Here is a 16,887-nt window from a genome sequence, read left to right on the forward strand (position 1 = left end):
TATGCAGGGACTAACATATCAGTCTCTATAGACAATATACCATGTACTTTGATCAAGTAAGTTATCACAAGACAGTCAAGGAATGCAGGGACTAACATATCAGTCTCTATAGACAATATACCATGTACTTTGATCAAGTAAGTTATCACAGGACAGTCAATGAATGCAGGGACTAGCATATCAGTCTCTATAGACAATATACCATGTACTTTGATCAAGTAAGTTATCACAAGACAGTCAAGGAATGCAGGGACTTACATATCAGTCTCTATAGACAATATACCATGTACTTTGATCAAGTAAGTTATCACAGGACAGTCAATGAATGCAGGGACTAACATATCAGTCTCTATAGACAATATACCATGTACTTTGATCAAGTAAGTTATCACAGGACAGTCAATGTATGCAGGGACTAACATATCAGTCTCTAGACAATATACCATGTACTTTGATCAAGTAAGTTATCACAGGACAGTCAATGAATGCAGGGACTAACATATCAGTCTCTATAGACAATATACCATGTACTTTGATCAAGTAAGTTATCACAGGACAGTCAATGTATGCAGGGACTAACATATCAGTCTCTATAGACAATATACCATGTACTTTGATCAAGTAAGTTATCACAGGACAGTCAATGAATGCAGGGACTAACATATCAGTCTCTATAGACAATATACCATGTACTTTGATCAAGTAAGTTATCACAGGACAGTCAATGTATGCAGGGACTAACATATCAGTCTCTATAGACAATATACCATGTACTTTGATCAAGTAAGTTATCACAGGACAGTCAATGTATGCAGGGACTAACATATCAGTCTCTATAGACAATATACCATGTACTTTGATCAAGTAAGTAATCCCCTTCAATCCTTACTTTTGTAAACCTTGTGCAATTTTGGAGTTCTAAGTAATAGTTCATTGACATGGAAAAAGACACCACATTTAATACCTGATGTTTTAGCATCAGATCATCATGATATTTTGATGTATTAATATGTTATAGCCTTTGAATGTATTTCTTCGGCTCTAATATTATGACGGCCATTTACCCACTGGCCACATGGAAAATAGTATACAAAAAAGCTTGTTAATTTTTAAGTAAAATACAATCTTCTAATGAGAGGCAAAAGATACCAGAGTGACATTCAAACTCATAAGTCGAAAATAAATTGACAATGTCATTGATAAAATTGAAAAAGACTAACAGTTTTCTTGAATGAACAAGGACGAATCCTTGTTGCATATTCACTGCAAATTGAGTAGATCTTTTAATTATTTGTGTGTTTTAATATATAGAATTTTATCAGTTGATTTTCTGTCTATTTACAAACATAACTAATCATGTCTTGACTAGAGAAATTGAAATAATATTCACATTAGTTAAATGACATGTTTAAAATTTATTTTGATGTTCAATTGGTTGATTTTCAGGAAAACAAGAGACAATGTGATCTGTGCAACGCAAGCTTCAAACAAAACAAAGATTGGGAGACTTACCATGACCTTTGACTTGCAGACAATATCTAGTCCTTTAACGTTTACATATATGGAGGACCCAGTCATTTATGTTGCAAAACCTTTGAAAACTATCAAAAGGTATGTTTTTGTTTATTTGACAGATTTTATTTTGCTAATTTTGTTAGCTTGAATAATGAATATGCTATAATCATCTCCCTTTGGAAATAAACTGATTTAAAGTTGAAAAATGTTTCATATAGGTTTATAACAAGATTATTCCACAACTGGCACAAGATAAAGATTGCATTACATGCTTACTTGTATTTAGTAGTATTTGATAGTTAAATTTAGATAACTTAATTTTTGAGGATTTTCTCAAATGTGAAGACAAAAAATAGCAAATCAAAAATGAAAAAAATGATCATCTAGTTATAAGAGTCTACTTAATACACATTTAACATTATTTGTCATTATACTTTTAGTGGAGGTATGCCTTTGAATGTAACAGGTCAAAGGTTACATATCATTCAGAATCCAAGAATAGTTTTCTGGGGTGAAAACAAAGAAACATACGAAGGGGTAAGTTTCAAAGGATTATTTTGAAATTGAATTCAGGATTTTAAATTTCAAATTTTAATTTTTTGGTATTTAGTTTTAGACGTGTACTTTTCAATTACATAAAAATATGTTTAAATATGTATAAATAAAAAACATTTCATTACATATAAATAAAAAAACAAACATTTCAATTACATATAAATAATAAGAAAAAAAACGTTTCAATCCCAGAAGAAGAAAATAATTATTTCAATTACAAATGTACATATATATAAGTATAAAAATAAAGATTTCCATTACATATAAATAAAGAAAATATCTATAATGGGTGTTTTGAACCCAATAGTTTAAGAAATATGAATAGGAAATACAACTATATTCATGAAAAGTTATCTACCGGTAATACATTTCTGTTGAAGAATGTTGTTGCTGATTATACTGTTTTTTCGTAGGATTGTTACAAGGGTTCAACTGTACAAGAAATGACCTGCTGGACACCATACGTGGCCATCAACTTTACACACCGTAGAAAGAGGTCAGAAGAACAGGAAAAGACCCCATTCATTGTCTTAGAGTATGGTTTTATGTTAGATAATGTGAAAGCCTATCAGAAATTCGGTAACATGACTGTCTATCCAGACCCTGAATTTGAGGCCTTTAGTCCCAGTACCAAGATATTCTCAGGTGGAAGAACTAATGATTTTCTGACAATTGGTGTAAGTTTAATTTTGTGATATTGTATAGAAGTATTTACACGTGTATGCAAATTTGTCCAACACCACACAAGTTCCTGCAAAGTATTTCATCACAATTTAAAACAGTTGACATCATAATTTAAAAGAAATTGTTCCATAAGATCAAGATTATTCAGAGACAGATCTTGGATAATTTTGAGCAAATTGAGCTCATTACCCATAAGTGTAAATAAGGCTTTGGTTTTTGAAATGTTTAGTATGGTTGTGTTAAAGACCATACTTTGACTTATAATGGTTTACTTTTATAAATGGTGACTTTGATAGAGAGTTGTCTCATTGGCACTCATACCACATCTTCTTATATCAATTGGACCTTTTTGCTTCATTTTGCTTCTTCTAATAACCATGCAACGTATTTCAGTGAGACTTTTTTACAGAATTTGTAGTATTTAATGTTATTGAGCAGTTATGGTTATTTTTTGTGTCTTTTTTTTTTGTCTTCACTACTTATTTTGCAAATATGATAAGGGCACCTCTTTGTTTCCCTTGAATCAGCAAATTAATTTCGATAAAACTCTGTGCTTAACCAAACACACCATTTCATGTACCTTATGTTTTTTGTTCACTTTTTTCCACAGGGTAAATATTTGACAGATACTGGCTTTGTGCACAACCAGGTCAAAGTTCAGATTGGTAAGGGCGAATGTGAAGTTAAATCCATACAGTTCTTACTGAGTTGTAAACCTCCTAAGAATCAGCCGACGGCTTTGGGTGGTGGACAATATCCAGAAGTTATTGTAAGTCAAGTACTTAATTGCCATTTATTTTCTGCTTCTTTCACAAGTAGAAAATTAAAATGAATAAAGATTGTTGCAAATACACAAATTTTACATCTTACCTTATATAAATACATCTAGGAAATCAAACATTCATGAAAATAAATCTTGTGCTAAACAAGTAAAAAAGTATTAAGTAAACATAATTGGGTTTACAGTATGCATGCATTTTCAAAGGATATATAGGGCTAATTATAAAGAACCCATGAAAATATAAATATAAGGTTGACTTGAGTATTTTATAAGTCATAAATTGGAGATAATGGTTATACTATAGCTATTGCATAATTTTTTTACAAAGTCAAAATTATTGCAAATTTTCTATCATAAAGTTTTTGTGTATGTGCCAAAGTTTTTCTTTCTTTTAATTGTTATTATTTAAGGAAGTAACAGAAATTTTATATTAGGGAATATTTTTGATGATTGAACAGGAAATAAATGAATTGAAACCTAACTACTTAAGATTTCAATAAGGTTAAACTAGCTTCGTTCTTATATGGTATAGACTACAAAACATTAAGAACTACCAACTTCATCTTATGTTTTAACTATGGACCATGTAAGCAATTGCAATGAATAGAAACTGTTTGTGCATTTGGATATTATCTAGAAACTGAAATCAGTCAAATTTAATAAAGAGCAAATTGAGATCTACAAATAATTTGCTTCTCGTCACCATGTAATCAGCTTATGATGATTATAAGTTATCCCTGGCTTACATCAATGCTGGTGAACTAACGAATTCCTCGAAATGACGCTGTTAATTGCATTAGTCTTTGATATTGTGATGACTAGTTAGTCATTTACGTATACAGCATTTAATTAAATTCTACTTTCATTCATTACAGATAAGTGTTGGCAAAAATCTGACAGTAACTTTAGGAAACCTGAAATATGGCGAGAACGAGATTGGTCTTCCTACAATGTATATTATCCTGATCAGTGCTGGTGGTGGATTGCTGCTGTTGGTTGTTATCATGGTATTGTGTTTGTACAGAGTCAAATCAAAGAAGAATGACAGCATGATGAAAAAGATGCAAAATCAAATGGACAACTTAGAATTGAAAGTCGCTAAAGAGTGCAAAGAAGGTAAGTTGATGATAAGGAAAGCAGGTGAATTGGTAGATAAGTAATGGCCAAGGATTCTCAATATAAACGGCCACAGTAATAGGGCAGCTCCTTTGATATAATAGTTCTTTCTTATTATTTCATAGGCGAATTGGTTGCTAAGATGCTAATGGCCAAATATTCTGAATATAGAAAGCCACAATAAAAGGGCAGTTTCTTTGATTTAGTAGTTAGTTCTTAGTATTTCATAGGATTTTTTTTCCTATACGTCACATCACATCTTTTCCACATACTGTTTGTAATTGAGAAATTAAGGGAGTGTATAGGTCAAATTTCATTGGCTACCTTGATATGTTGGTCTTTTCAAAATGGAGTGTCATATTTTCTTTTCAAAATTATACTGGAGTATATATGAAATCATGCAGAAAATGAAAAATAAGATGTACATATGTTTTGAATGGAAATATGACAAGCATTGCTCTTTCTGTTTAAATAGCATGTGCATTGGAATAATGAATAACTCATTAATTGTTACCATATTTTTCAGTGATATTATAATCAACAATTTTATATTTCCAGCCTTTGCAGAACTTCAGACAGACATGACAGAGTTGACCAATGATTTGTATGGACAGGTATCCATACCATTCTGGAACTATCAGACTTATTGTATGAGAGTTTTGTTCCCACAAGACAATACAGTTGATCATCCAGTTATCAAAGATTTGGAGGTAAATATATGAAAGAAGTGCACCCTTTGAAATTAATTAGAAATAATATACATATTTTTAAAGGTATTCAATTAATTTGATTTAAAGTTTAGAATGTAATTTAATGTTATCAAGTTACTTTTATCTGACGCCTGAATATTAAAGCCTATTTCTATAAAAAAAATTATTTAGAGTGGGGGTCGGGTACCAAAAAAAATGTTTTCATCCCCCTTAATATAAAATATGAAATATAAAAACTAACATTTTCCTATACAGGTTGACTACAATAGGAGAGATAGTGTGGAGAAAGGACTGGCTTTGTTCTCTCAGCTGATTGGTAACAAAACATTCCTCTTGACCTTTATACGAACTCTGGAAACACATAAAAATTTCTCCATGAAGGACAAAGTTAATGTGGCATCCTTGATATCAGTAGCATTACAAACTAAAATGGAATATAGTACAGAGTAAGTAGGCACTTATATTGTTATTTTGCAGCAAATATTACTGTAAATTAACTAATTTTCCAAAGCAATTTATTTTTTATACTTTCACTTGTAGAAAAATATGACACATCATATAAGCATCATGAAAATGTCAGATTTAGATAATAAAAAAAAATGGAAATACCTTTACTATGCTATGAGATTGCAAATTTAAATTGTTGCAAAGTCAGTTTTTTTGGGGGCTAAACCAGAAATAAAGTATTCAAATATAAATAATTTTGGCCTTTATTTTTAACAAAAGTAGAACTTATTACAAATATTAGTTAATTTTCCTGGTGAGGAAGACTTATTTCTTGCTTGATGTAGTTGAAGAAATTTTATTCAAACTTCTCTTATTTATTTTAGTATATTGAAAACTTTACTGAGTGATTTAATAGAAAGATCCATAGATGGGAAGAAAGAACCTAAGCTTCTGTTTAGAAGGTAATGTATAGTACAATATTGTGTGTTGACTTTAATTGGATAAATAATCAAATATGGAAATACTGATTCAGTAAGATCTATATGATGGATCATTATTTAAAAAAAACCCATTATTTTCACTATTTATTCATATAAATTCTAGCATGAAAGTTCAAGAAGGAAGTAGAATTGCATTATATCTTTGCACATTTTCACCATAATCATAAGAAACTCTATTTACAATTTGAAAAAGTGCATTATATTGCCACTGTAAGGACAATTTACATGTAAGTTGCTAAACAGATTTAAATATGCTAGAACTTTCAAGCAGACAGACTTTGTACTACAGGCATGTTGCTATCAAATAGGCAAAAGGGAGACAACTTGTGATTTACAAGTCCCACAGGAAAAATAGGTATATTTAAAATGACATATCTATGTTCACAATTTATTTATTTTATATTTCAGGAATGAATCTGTAGCAGAAAAGATGTTGACAAATTGGTTTACATTTTTATTGTATAAATTTTTAAAGGTAGGTTTTGACAAATATTTTTGAATGTACAAACCTTTTATTGGTTGAACTATTTTTTACCATTAACCTTCTTGAGTAGATTTTGGATATCTAACTAGCATCTGTTGTCATATTATAACTGTCAACTCTTAAGATATTTGTGGGACCACCAACCCTAGATTACATGTCTCAATAATTTTGAAATTGTTCTCTGAAACATTTATCTACTGACAGGGTTGGAAGACAAAATGACAGACATTTTTAGTAGTAGCTTGTAGTAATATTTTAAAATGTTTCAAGTTTTCCTTTTTATTTATTTCAGGAGGTTGCTGGTGAACCTCTGTTTATGCTGTATTTAGCTATGAAACAACAAGTAGCCAAAGGTCCTGTAGATTCTGCCACAAGTGAGGCAAGATACTCACTGAGTGAGGATAAACTTATTAGACAACAAATAGAGTATAGACAGATGGTATGTATAAGTAACTGTAATGAATGAAACCTTTATTAAAATTCACTATTTTAGAATATAATTATATTGTAATTTCGTTGTTCATACCCCAAATGAAAACAGTGTCACACCATTGGTTGAATTTACATTGTCTAGAACCTTTTTATCCAAGCACAACATTTTTGTGTAGTAATGTAGTATTGCTTGAGTTACAGTAGTGAAAATTGATCAGTATTAAATTTGATGGGATATTTTTTTTGTAGATAGCAAATATTGTATTCTGTCTGTTTGTCATAATAAGAAGGATCAACATCTTAAGTTAACAAATGTTAAATCAGAGGATAGCAAGAAAGCATGATATCATAATGAGAAAAGAGACTAACCACACATTGGAATATCAAAATAAACTCAAGAGAAAGAGGAAACCAAACTAATTTCTAATCACAATATATTTGATATTTTTCAGACTGTTTATGTCCAAGACATGGAACAGTATCAGGCTGCTCACCCGGTTAAAGTTCTAGACTGTGATACTGTATCTCAAGTGAAAGAGAAAATATTGGATGCTATTTATAAAAATGCTCCATTTAGTAGTCGACCAATCAAAGACGATGTAGATTTAGGTAAGAAGCACCAAGATGTTGTATTGCAGTGTGTTGTAGATTTTTGTACTTTTGATTTCTACTTACCTTTTGAAAATCTATTATTAGAATTTAAAATTAGAAGAGTTATTTATAGCAAGTTCGTTTCTCAATCTATGCATTGTATGCAGAAAAAAATATAATATGCAAGTTAATATCTAACTTTTAATATGTCTTGACCAGTTGTGTCGATTTAACCAACTCTAATAATTAATTGCATATGCATCTATTTAAAAAATAACTTTGCATTGTCTTATATTCCATTCAAACTAATTTGATTTGCAATCTTATAGTTGAAAAAAATTGTTATGAATTGTCATCTTCAAAGATGTTAGTTTAAGTGAGAATTTGGTTTGCAATTGGTTGAAAGGGTGTGAGTGTGTTTTGCAGTGTTTTTAAAACATTTGGCTGTTTGGATTTTGGAATAAGTTAAATTCCAGTGATGTATTCAAATGAAATTTTCCGCTATCAAAAGATGATGAAATTTCCAAATCGCAGTCCTTACCCTAAGCTTGAGTGATGATCGGTGTATGGTGGCTATCTGGCTGTGGGGTCTATATTTGGTTAAGGGAGATACTAACAATTCTAATCTATAACTTCTTGTTATATACATTTGTACTAACAACATTTATTTATAGAAAATTTGTCACAGTAATAATAGTACATGAAGTAGAAATATGCAGTCTGATTTTGGAATTTATTTATTCAAACAAGAGTATTTATAAAATTTCAAGACTATTTTCCAGGAATTTTTACTTGTTTAAATGGAACAGTCAAAACTTTTTAGAATATTAATTGAAAATTTAAAAAAAAAGAATTTTCAAAATTACATATGTATATAAAAAAAGCAATTTTTGGTGTTATAAGTTACAACCACACTTTGCATAATTTTAATTTCTATCTGAATTGAATAGACTCAAGTTAACTGTGATATTTTATTCATACCCTCCTGCTAGTTACAGTATTAGGTGTGTCATATAAGCATGATGTTAACCTTTATTTAATTCTGTCAAAAACAACAGTGACTATGTGATCATGGTTATGACTGATGTGTTTGTTAGAACCTTCCCTTACTAACTACTATGTAATGTGTTTGTTTGTGTTTGTCTTATATTTGTCAACAAGTATATTGCATGTAGATGTTTACTAACTTTGTTTTTAAATGGGGGAGAAAAACTCGACAAAAAAAACAAAGAAAATATGATATTTCCAACATCTTCATTTTGTTTCTCCAAATCATTGTTCCATATTTTAAGAAGAAGAAAATAAGAGAGGGGAGTTGATGTTTAAGTGTTTTGTAGTATTTTGATAAGGGATGAAAATAATTTATGATATCCTGGGATCTAAAATTGAAGACTTGAATAAAATGTTGTTTTATAAGTTATCAATCAGTACATTTAAAAGATTATTGACAAAAAATTAAAGATTTCAAAATGTTTGTAATGAAAAACTATGAACAAAAATAGGATTGGAAGAAATGTCCCAATGTCATTTGGATCGTAATCTAATGCTAAACATTTATTCTAAACTGCTTATGTTCCAAATTGGAAACAAAAATATAGGACCATGTGAAAATGCTATTTCTACATAAATTTTACACAATTTTTGCTCATTAAATGATTTCATATTCATATTTAAGGGTTATTTATTTATTTGAAATAGGCAAGGGGGGATAATTTGAAAGACATAGTTTTGGAAATAGTAAATATATGTGCATGATATAAAAGGTGTCTTCCCGATTGTCCCACTTTTTGAAATTACAGGTAAAAATGTAATGAAATTTTGTGGGACAATCGGGAATATGTTTGTGGGACAATTGGGAAGTTTAAATGTGGGACAATTGGGAACTGTTTTTATAATGATTAATTTGTTTTTATAGCGTGTTGCAGTTAATAAAAGATTACTAATCAATGTAACTTATAAAATATGAACAAAATAAGAACAAATAATCATATTTACATATAAAATATGTTATCTTTTACTTGTATTTTCAATGTTGTATGCTACTGGTGAAGGAAAATTGTTATTTGTTGCTGGTTCATTTTTCTTCTAATTAGTTTTAGTTCTAGATTTTTAGATTATTCTTATATCATTTTCTTAATACCATCACTGAAAGTTAACCTGTTTCAATTCAAAATCTATATGGTAAAAAGAAATGAAAGTCATGTTTTGAAAGAAAAAAAAGAAAAAATATTTCACTTGGTTGTTCATTGATGGTATTGAATTCAACAACAAATTTTGCATTTTTGCAATATTATCATCTAAGCCATTCATTTAGAAAAAGCAGTTCTCTGTTCAAATTAAAAAAAGGGGAGATAATTTATACATCAATGTTTAATCCTCATTTTCCTGAATACAAAGAATTGGGACATTTTCCAAAAATATTTTATATCAGGAATAAATTAATGTAAATGAGAAGAAGTAAGTAACAGTAATATCTTTAACTTGCTTGCTTGCTGAACCATGAAGTGGTTATTATGTAAGGTAAACTACCCTCCTTAAAGAGAGACTAGTCACACAGATAACCGATCTATTTGTCTTTAGGACTAGATTACTCTGAAAGGTGAGTAGTATACCTTACCTAATAATGACTTCACAGTTTAACTAGCAAGCAAGCTAACCAAACATATTACCTTTACCTACACCCTAAATCCAATGGGCTGTAAATCCTTATAAGTTCAGACCTAAGGTTTGGAAGTTGCAAAATTTGTTGTTTCATATTATTTTCTTGTTCATCCTCATCATCACCATCATCACCATGACGATTATTGTCTGCTACACTGCAGAGGTCTGAGAGTGGGTTTTTATATGTATTATTTCCATGGTTACAGTGTTGTTTGATCCATCTTCTACAGAATGGAACAGCGGCACAAAAGGTCGCTTAATCTTACAAGATGATGACAACACGACAAAACAAGAAGGGGAGTACAGAAGGATAAATACTTTACTACATTATAAGGTAAGTTTATTGCGTTGATATAAGATCTACCAAAAAATGTGTCTAAAGTTTCCAAGAATAATCTATAAACTGAAAAATGAGGTTCTTTGGGTAAAGATCACACAAAGTTCATTCAAACTGTATTGCCACTGGATGGATAGTTAATGGTATACTTAACCATATCTCAGACCTTATCTATTCCAGTTACAAAATGATGTGTATGTGTAAAATCATACTAGTAAAAAAAAAAATTCTATCTAAATACTTCAGTTGCAGATAAATGAATGGATGTTCTACCAACAATCATAGACAGTGGAAGAAAACTCATTTCAAAATTTTGTTTTAAATTCACAATGCAAAAATCCAAGCAATCTTTACACTAATGTGCTCACAAGCACTTCATTACTGCTATAATGCCTTACATAAGTGGAGTAATGAGCTGGATTTGAGTACACATTGTAGTGAGACTATAATAAAATATTGAATCTGAATCTGTAATCTTTTGATTATAGGTTAATGATGGAGCCTACATGTCATTAGTGCCAAAACAGACAGTCCAGTTCAATCAGTCCTCGCTGAATTCATCAGAGAAATCAGGCTCCAAATTCTATGGTCAGTATTGTCTTTAGTGCTTTATGAGTTAAAATTAATGAAAAAATCATGTTCTGTTCTGACTATTACCAAATAAATAATAATATTTACCTTATTCTTGTTTATAAGGTAAAAAAACATGTTTTGAGGATTTTATACCTTTGGTGTACCAGATACAATTGGGGTAGTATCTTTAATGTTTTAACTTTTTCATTTCAGACAATTTTCCTTTTTCTACCAGAAGTCCTTCATTAAATAGAACAGTTACGCCACAGAACGTAGCTTTAGAAATGGAGATTGCTGGTGTCAATAAAGTTTATCATTTAGTAAGTTAATCATATCTATAAATAGAACAGTTACGCCACAGAACGTAGCTTTAGAGATGGAGATTGCTGGTGTCAATAAAGTTTATCATTTAGTAAGTTAATCATATCTATAAATAGAACAGTTACGCCACAGAACGTAGCTTTAGAAATGGAGATTGCTGGTGTCAATAAAGTTTATCATTTAGTAAGTTAATCATATCTATAAATAGAACAGTTACGCCACAGAACGTAGCTTTAGAGATGGAGATTGCTGGTGTCAATAAAGTTTATCATTTAGTAAGTTAATCATATCTATAAATAGAACAGTTACGCCACAGAACGTAGCTTTAGAAATGGAGATTGCTGGTGTCAATAAAGTTTATCATTTAGTAAGTTAATCATATCTATAAATAGAACAGTTACGCCACAGAATGTAGCTTTAGAGATGGAGATTGCTGGTGTCAATAAAGTTTATCATTTAGTAAGTTAATCATATCTATAAATAGAACAGTTACGCCACAGAACGTAGCTTTAGAAATGTCAATAAAGTTTATCATTTAGTAAGTTAATCATATCTATAAATAGAACAGTTACGCCACAGAACGTAGCTTTAGAGATGGAGATTGCTGGTGTCAATAAAGTTTATCATTTAGTAAGTTAATCATATCTATAAATAGAACAGTTACGCCACAGAACGTAGCTTTAGAAATGGAGATTGCTGGTGTCAATAAAGTTTATCATTTAGTAAGTTAATCATATCTATAAATAGAACAGTTACGCCACAGAACGTAGCTTTAGAGATGGAGATTGCTGGTGTCAATAAAGTTTATCATTTAGTAAGTTAATCATATCTATAAATAGAACAGTTACGCCACAGAACGTAGCTTTAGAAATGGAGATTGCTGGTGTCAATAAAGTTTATCATTTAGTAAGTTAATCATATCTATAAATAGAACAGTTACGCCACAGAACGTAGCTTTAGAGATGGAGATTGCTGGTGTCAATAAAGTTTATCATTTAGTAAGTTAATCATATCTATAAATAGAACAGTTACGCCACAGAACGTAGCTTTAGAAATGGAGATTGCTGGTGTCAATAAAGTTTATCATTTAGTAAGTTAATCATATCTATAAATAGAACAGTTACGCCACAGAACGTAGCTTTAGAGATGGAGATTGCTGGTGTCAATAAAGTTTATCATTTAGTAAGTTAATCATATCTATAAATAGAACAGTTACGCCACAGAACGTAGCTTTAGAAATGGAGATTGCTGGTGTCAATAAAGTTTATCATTTAGTAAGTTAATCATATCTATAAATAGAACAGTTACGCCACAGAACGTAGCTTTAGAGATGGAGATTGCTGGTGTCAATAAAGTTTATCATTTAGTAAGTTAATCATATCTATAAATAGAACAGTTACACCACAGATTGTAGCTTTAGAGATGGAGATTGCTGGTGTCAATAAAGTTTATCATTTAGTAAGTTAATCATATCTATAAATAGAACAGTTACGCCACAGAACGTAGCTTTAGAGATGGAGATTGCTGGTGTCAATAAAGTTTATCATTTAGTAAGTTAATCATATCTATAAATAGAACAGTTACGCCATGAATTGTAGCTTTAGAGATGGAGATTGCTGGTGTCAATAAAGTTTATCATTTAGTAAGTTAATCATAGCTATGATGAGATCTCGATACATACTCATTACATTATAAAGTATATATTTGGTAATCTTCAAAGTTGCTTATCCCATTATCTCTTAAAAGTATTTGATTTACAAAAAAAAAAAAAAAACATGGAAAATTCAGGACAGATGTCCCCTTATCAAATGGCAAGATCAAAAGCTCAATCACATCAAACAAAAGGAAATCTACAGTCACTTTCCTGACTTGGTAAAGGCTTTTTCTTATGTAGAAAATTGTAGATTAAAACTGTATATCTAGCTAAACCTCTCACTTGTATGACAGTCGTATATAATTCCATTTTATTGACAACAATGAACAAAGCAAACAAACATATTAGGTAAAAATGACATGAATAGGGGATACAGCAGTTGACTTTTTGTGATAAAAACATAGTTTTAGGATGAAAATTTAAATATAAACAACAAAACAAAAAGAAAATTAATTTGTACCTATAATTCCTCTGACATGAGGACAACATGGATTATAGAGCTAAAAGTTTTATGTGTACTAAGTATATTTTTTGAATTAATCCAAATAGAAACAGCAGTTTATCATATATTTTTCCTTAAATAGGTGCGACCACATGAATCTGAAAACTTCAACAAAGAAGGAACAGATCGTGGAAGCAAAATGGTGTCTGAGATCTATTTGACGAGATTACTAGCTACAAAGGGTACCCTACAACAGTATGTTGACGACTTGTTTGAGAGAATTTTCAGTATTGCTCACCGAGGGAACGCACTCCCTCTTGCCATTAAGTATATGTTTGATTTCTTAGATGATCAAGCATTGTTACATAATATACAGGACCAAGAAGTTGTATATACATGGAAATCCAATAGGTAAGTTGAATAATAGAGATTTTCATAGTTTGAAATTAAGGATGACATAGGTAGTTGTCAGTTTTATAGGAGGCAATCAAGGACAATTTAAGAAACTGATTTGAATTTGTATATATTAAAATTAAGGATCAACTGGCTAGTTCTCAATTTGATAGTAAACAATCAAAGACAAAGTGATAATAATTTGTACAGTTTGAAATTAAAATCAATAGGGTAGTTGAGAGAAAGATAGTAACAGATAAAAATACACCAATAAACTGAATTATAAATTAACAGTGTGCACAGCTCATGGAAAATAGTAAGATTAAATAAATGTGAACCAAGAACTATCTTTAAAAAAGATATCCGACGTATTCAAATTTGAGTGTATGTTTAAAACTATCATTTCGATAACCTTCAGAAGCACAATGACTTAATGATGCAGGATCTCTTTAATAAAATCTGCATCTGAATATTACTACAAAAAATTCTTTACTAAGTCTGGTGATGACACCTAAAAATTTTGTCAAAAAATCCAGTGCAAATAACAAGAAACAAATATAAATTTACTACTGTTTACATTAAACTTAATTCATGGTTAACAAAGCTTGAAACTTTTGGTAGTATAAGTAGTATCTTTCTGTTTACCTTCACCAAAACCCTGCGGAAATATCACATGTGTAGGTGCGTTTTAAAAGTCATGTAAGTTCTTACACCAAAGTTTACATTAAAAATTATATTATTGTCCTGAATAAACAGCTGTCATGGATGCAAAGAGCTATTGGAGAAACAATTATTTTAATGAAAATATAAATCTTTGTAAGATCTAGTTCAAATATTTATAGTTTTTTACTTGCTTTCCATCACGATATAATTTTCGAAACGTTTTTTCAAACACAACCAAATCACCCAGCATGACAGCATTTTGTCCAATCACAGAAAGGATTTTTCGAGCATGCGTATTCTGTTGCCATAGTTAAGCCTCCTTAAGTTCAAAGTGCACAAACTGAAACTATACCGACTACGTCGGAAAAAGCCCAAGTAACGAAATGTACCAAAGCAGAAAGGCAACATCATTTTGACAGATTAAGAGAACAGCTTAAACATACACACAAATACAACTTGATTATGATACATATTAACCTTTGAGAATTGGTTTTCAGGTACAGAAGTAAGTGTTTTTCAAACAAGGTTCCTTTATACACATATTTGTACTAATTTCCATTTTTGACTTTTTTTCAGCTTGCCTCTGAGATTCTGGGTGAATGTGATAAAGAATCCAAACTTTGTATTTGACATTTATAAATCAAACATTGTTGACTCGTGTTTAAGTGTAGTAGCTCAAACATTCATGGACTCGTGTTCACAGAGCCCCCATCGATTGGGGAAGGACTCACCTTCTAGTAAACTATTATTTGCTAAGGATATTCCTAAATTTAAGAAATGGGTGGAACGGTATTATCAAGATATTACGATGATGCCCGCCATCAGTGATCAAGACATGACAGCCATGATGACTGAGGAATCTAGGGTAATATATTTTAATGATTTACTTTATTGCAGATCATTCAACATTTTCATATGTTTATCACCTTATATCAGTTAGAGGAGTAGATTATTTTTTTAACCACTCCAAGCTATTTTGCATTGGCCATGTCCAAAGGTCTTTAAAAAAATATATATATGATAAAATAAGGTATAAAAATTGCTTTTAGAGGAATGTTTTCCTGCTAAATGAGAGAAAGAAATTTTAGTATGGTATTCGTTCAAGTTCTAATATTTCTTTCCAAACTATTCTTGTTAGCTTTGTCCTTGGTATATGATATAGTTTATATTTACATGATAAATTATAGCCAGTACTGTAAATTCAAAATTTATTCCAGATGTTTTTTCAATATACACTTTTAATATACGGTATATTAAAGGCGTATATTGAAAAACATTTGAAGTAAATTTTGAATTTACAGTACTGGCTATAATTTATCATGTAAATATAAACTGTTGACGCTCAACTCCATCTGGAATGTAAATGTATCTGCACAGTATAATAAAGTTTTGATATTTTCAATTTCATGATGTACTTTTGCTGATTGAACAATTTTCCTTGTAGGTTCATCAAGATGAATTCAACACTACAGCGGCATTACATGAACTGTATAAATATGTTATGAAATATAATGAAGAGGTTAGTTGATTCTTCTCACATACAACAAACTTCCATTACATTTTACTTTAATTACTACCTCTACAACCTGTGTCTTTTCTCTATTGGCACTATAACTGGCAGTATATAAGTTATTTAAAACATTAGTTGTAATAACAGTTTTCAATAAATTTGTGTTAAACTGACAAAAAATTATTTTCAAGATCTAACTTTACTTTAGATTCAAAAGGTAAATATACTATTAAAGTAAAAAAAAAAATGTTTTAAATTATTTTATTGTGCTTGCAGAAACTGTGCCAAGATGGTAATTGAAATAACATGTATACTTTTGAAATTTTTGAGGTATATTAAATTTCTATATATACACCACTTCATTAATGTAGAAAATCTGCAAACACTTATCATTGGAACAGTTGATGATTGACTCTCCTTTTCCTGACTTGGTGTAGGCAATGTTAAAATGAAAGGTACCATACATTATTAGCAAATATGCTAGGACAGTTTAGGAGTGTAGAAAATGGCATTTATTC

At 30.2% G+C, this 16,887-nt stretch overlaps 1 protein-coding gene across 3 annotated transcripts in view; it reads left to right on the forward strand.

The window, feature by feature from the left end:
- The window catches only part of LOC134683027 (plexin-A4-like), a 95,570-nt gene that overhangs the window by 73,174 nt on the left and 5,509 nt on the right, over positions 1-16,887 (forward strand). For 2 of the 3 annotated variants that reach the window (XM_063542039.1, XM_063542049.1), the window contains exons 17-33: positions 1,447-1,611; positions 1,956-2,052; positions 2,484-2,747; positions 3,365-3,523; positions 4,411-4,651; positions 5,210-5,361; positions 5,617-5,807; positions 6,192-6,269; positions 6,717-6,783; positions 7,085-7,231; positions 7,677-7,833; positions 10,683-10,810; positions 11,302-11,401; positions 11,600-11,706; positions 13,946-14,214; positions 15,436-15,724; positions 16,304-16,378. In XM_063542039.1, the coding sequence (XP_063398109.1) occupies positions 1,447-1,611; positions 1,956-2,052; positions 2,484-2,747; positions 3,365-3,523; positions 4,411-4,651; positions 5,210-5,361; positions 5,617-5,807; positions 6,192-6,269; positions 6,717-6,783; positions 7,085-7,231; positions 7,677-7,833; positions 10,683-10,810; positions 11,302-11,401; positions 11,600-11,706; positions 13,946-14,214; positions 15,436-15,724; positions 16,304-16,378 (2,686 nt within the window). The remainder of the gene's footprint in view (positions 1-1,446; positions 1,612-1,955; positions 2,053-2,483; positions 2,748-3,364; positions 3,524-4,410; positions 4,652-5,209; positions 5,362-5,616; positions 5,808-6,191; positions 6,270-6,716; positions 6,784-7,084; positions 7,232-7,676; positions 7,834-10,682; positions 10,811-11,301; positions 11,402-11,599; positions 11,707-13,945; positions 14,215-15,435; positions 15,725-16,303; positions 16,379-16,887) is intronic. The other variant, XM_063542057.1, reaches the window with a different exon arrangement.

This window comes from Mytilus trossulus, chromosome 1 (assembly GCF_036588685.1).
Source record: "Mytilus trossulus isolate FHL-02 chromosome 1, PNRI_Mtr1.1.1.hap1, whole genome shotgun sequence".
Classification (NCBI taxonomy): domain Eukaryota; kingdom Metazoa; phylum Mollusca; class Bivalvia; order Mytilida; family Mytilidae; genus Mytilus; species Mytilus trossulus.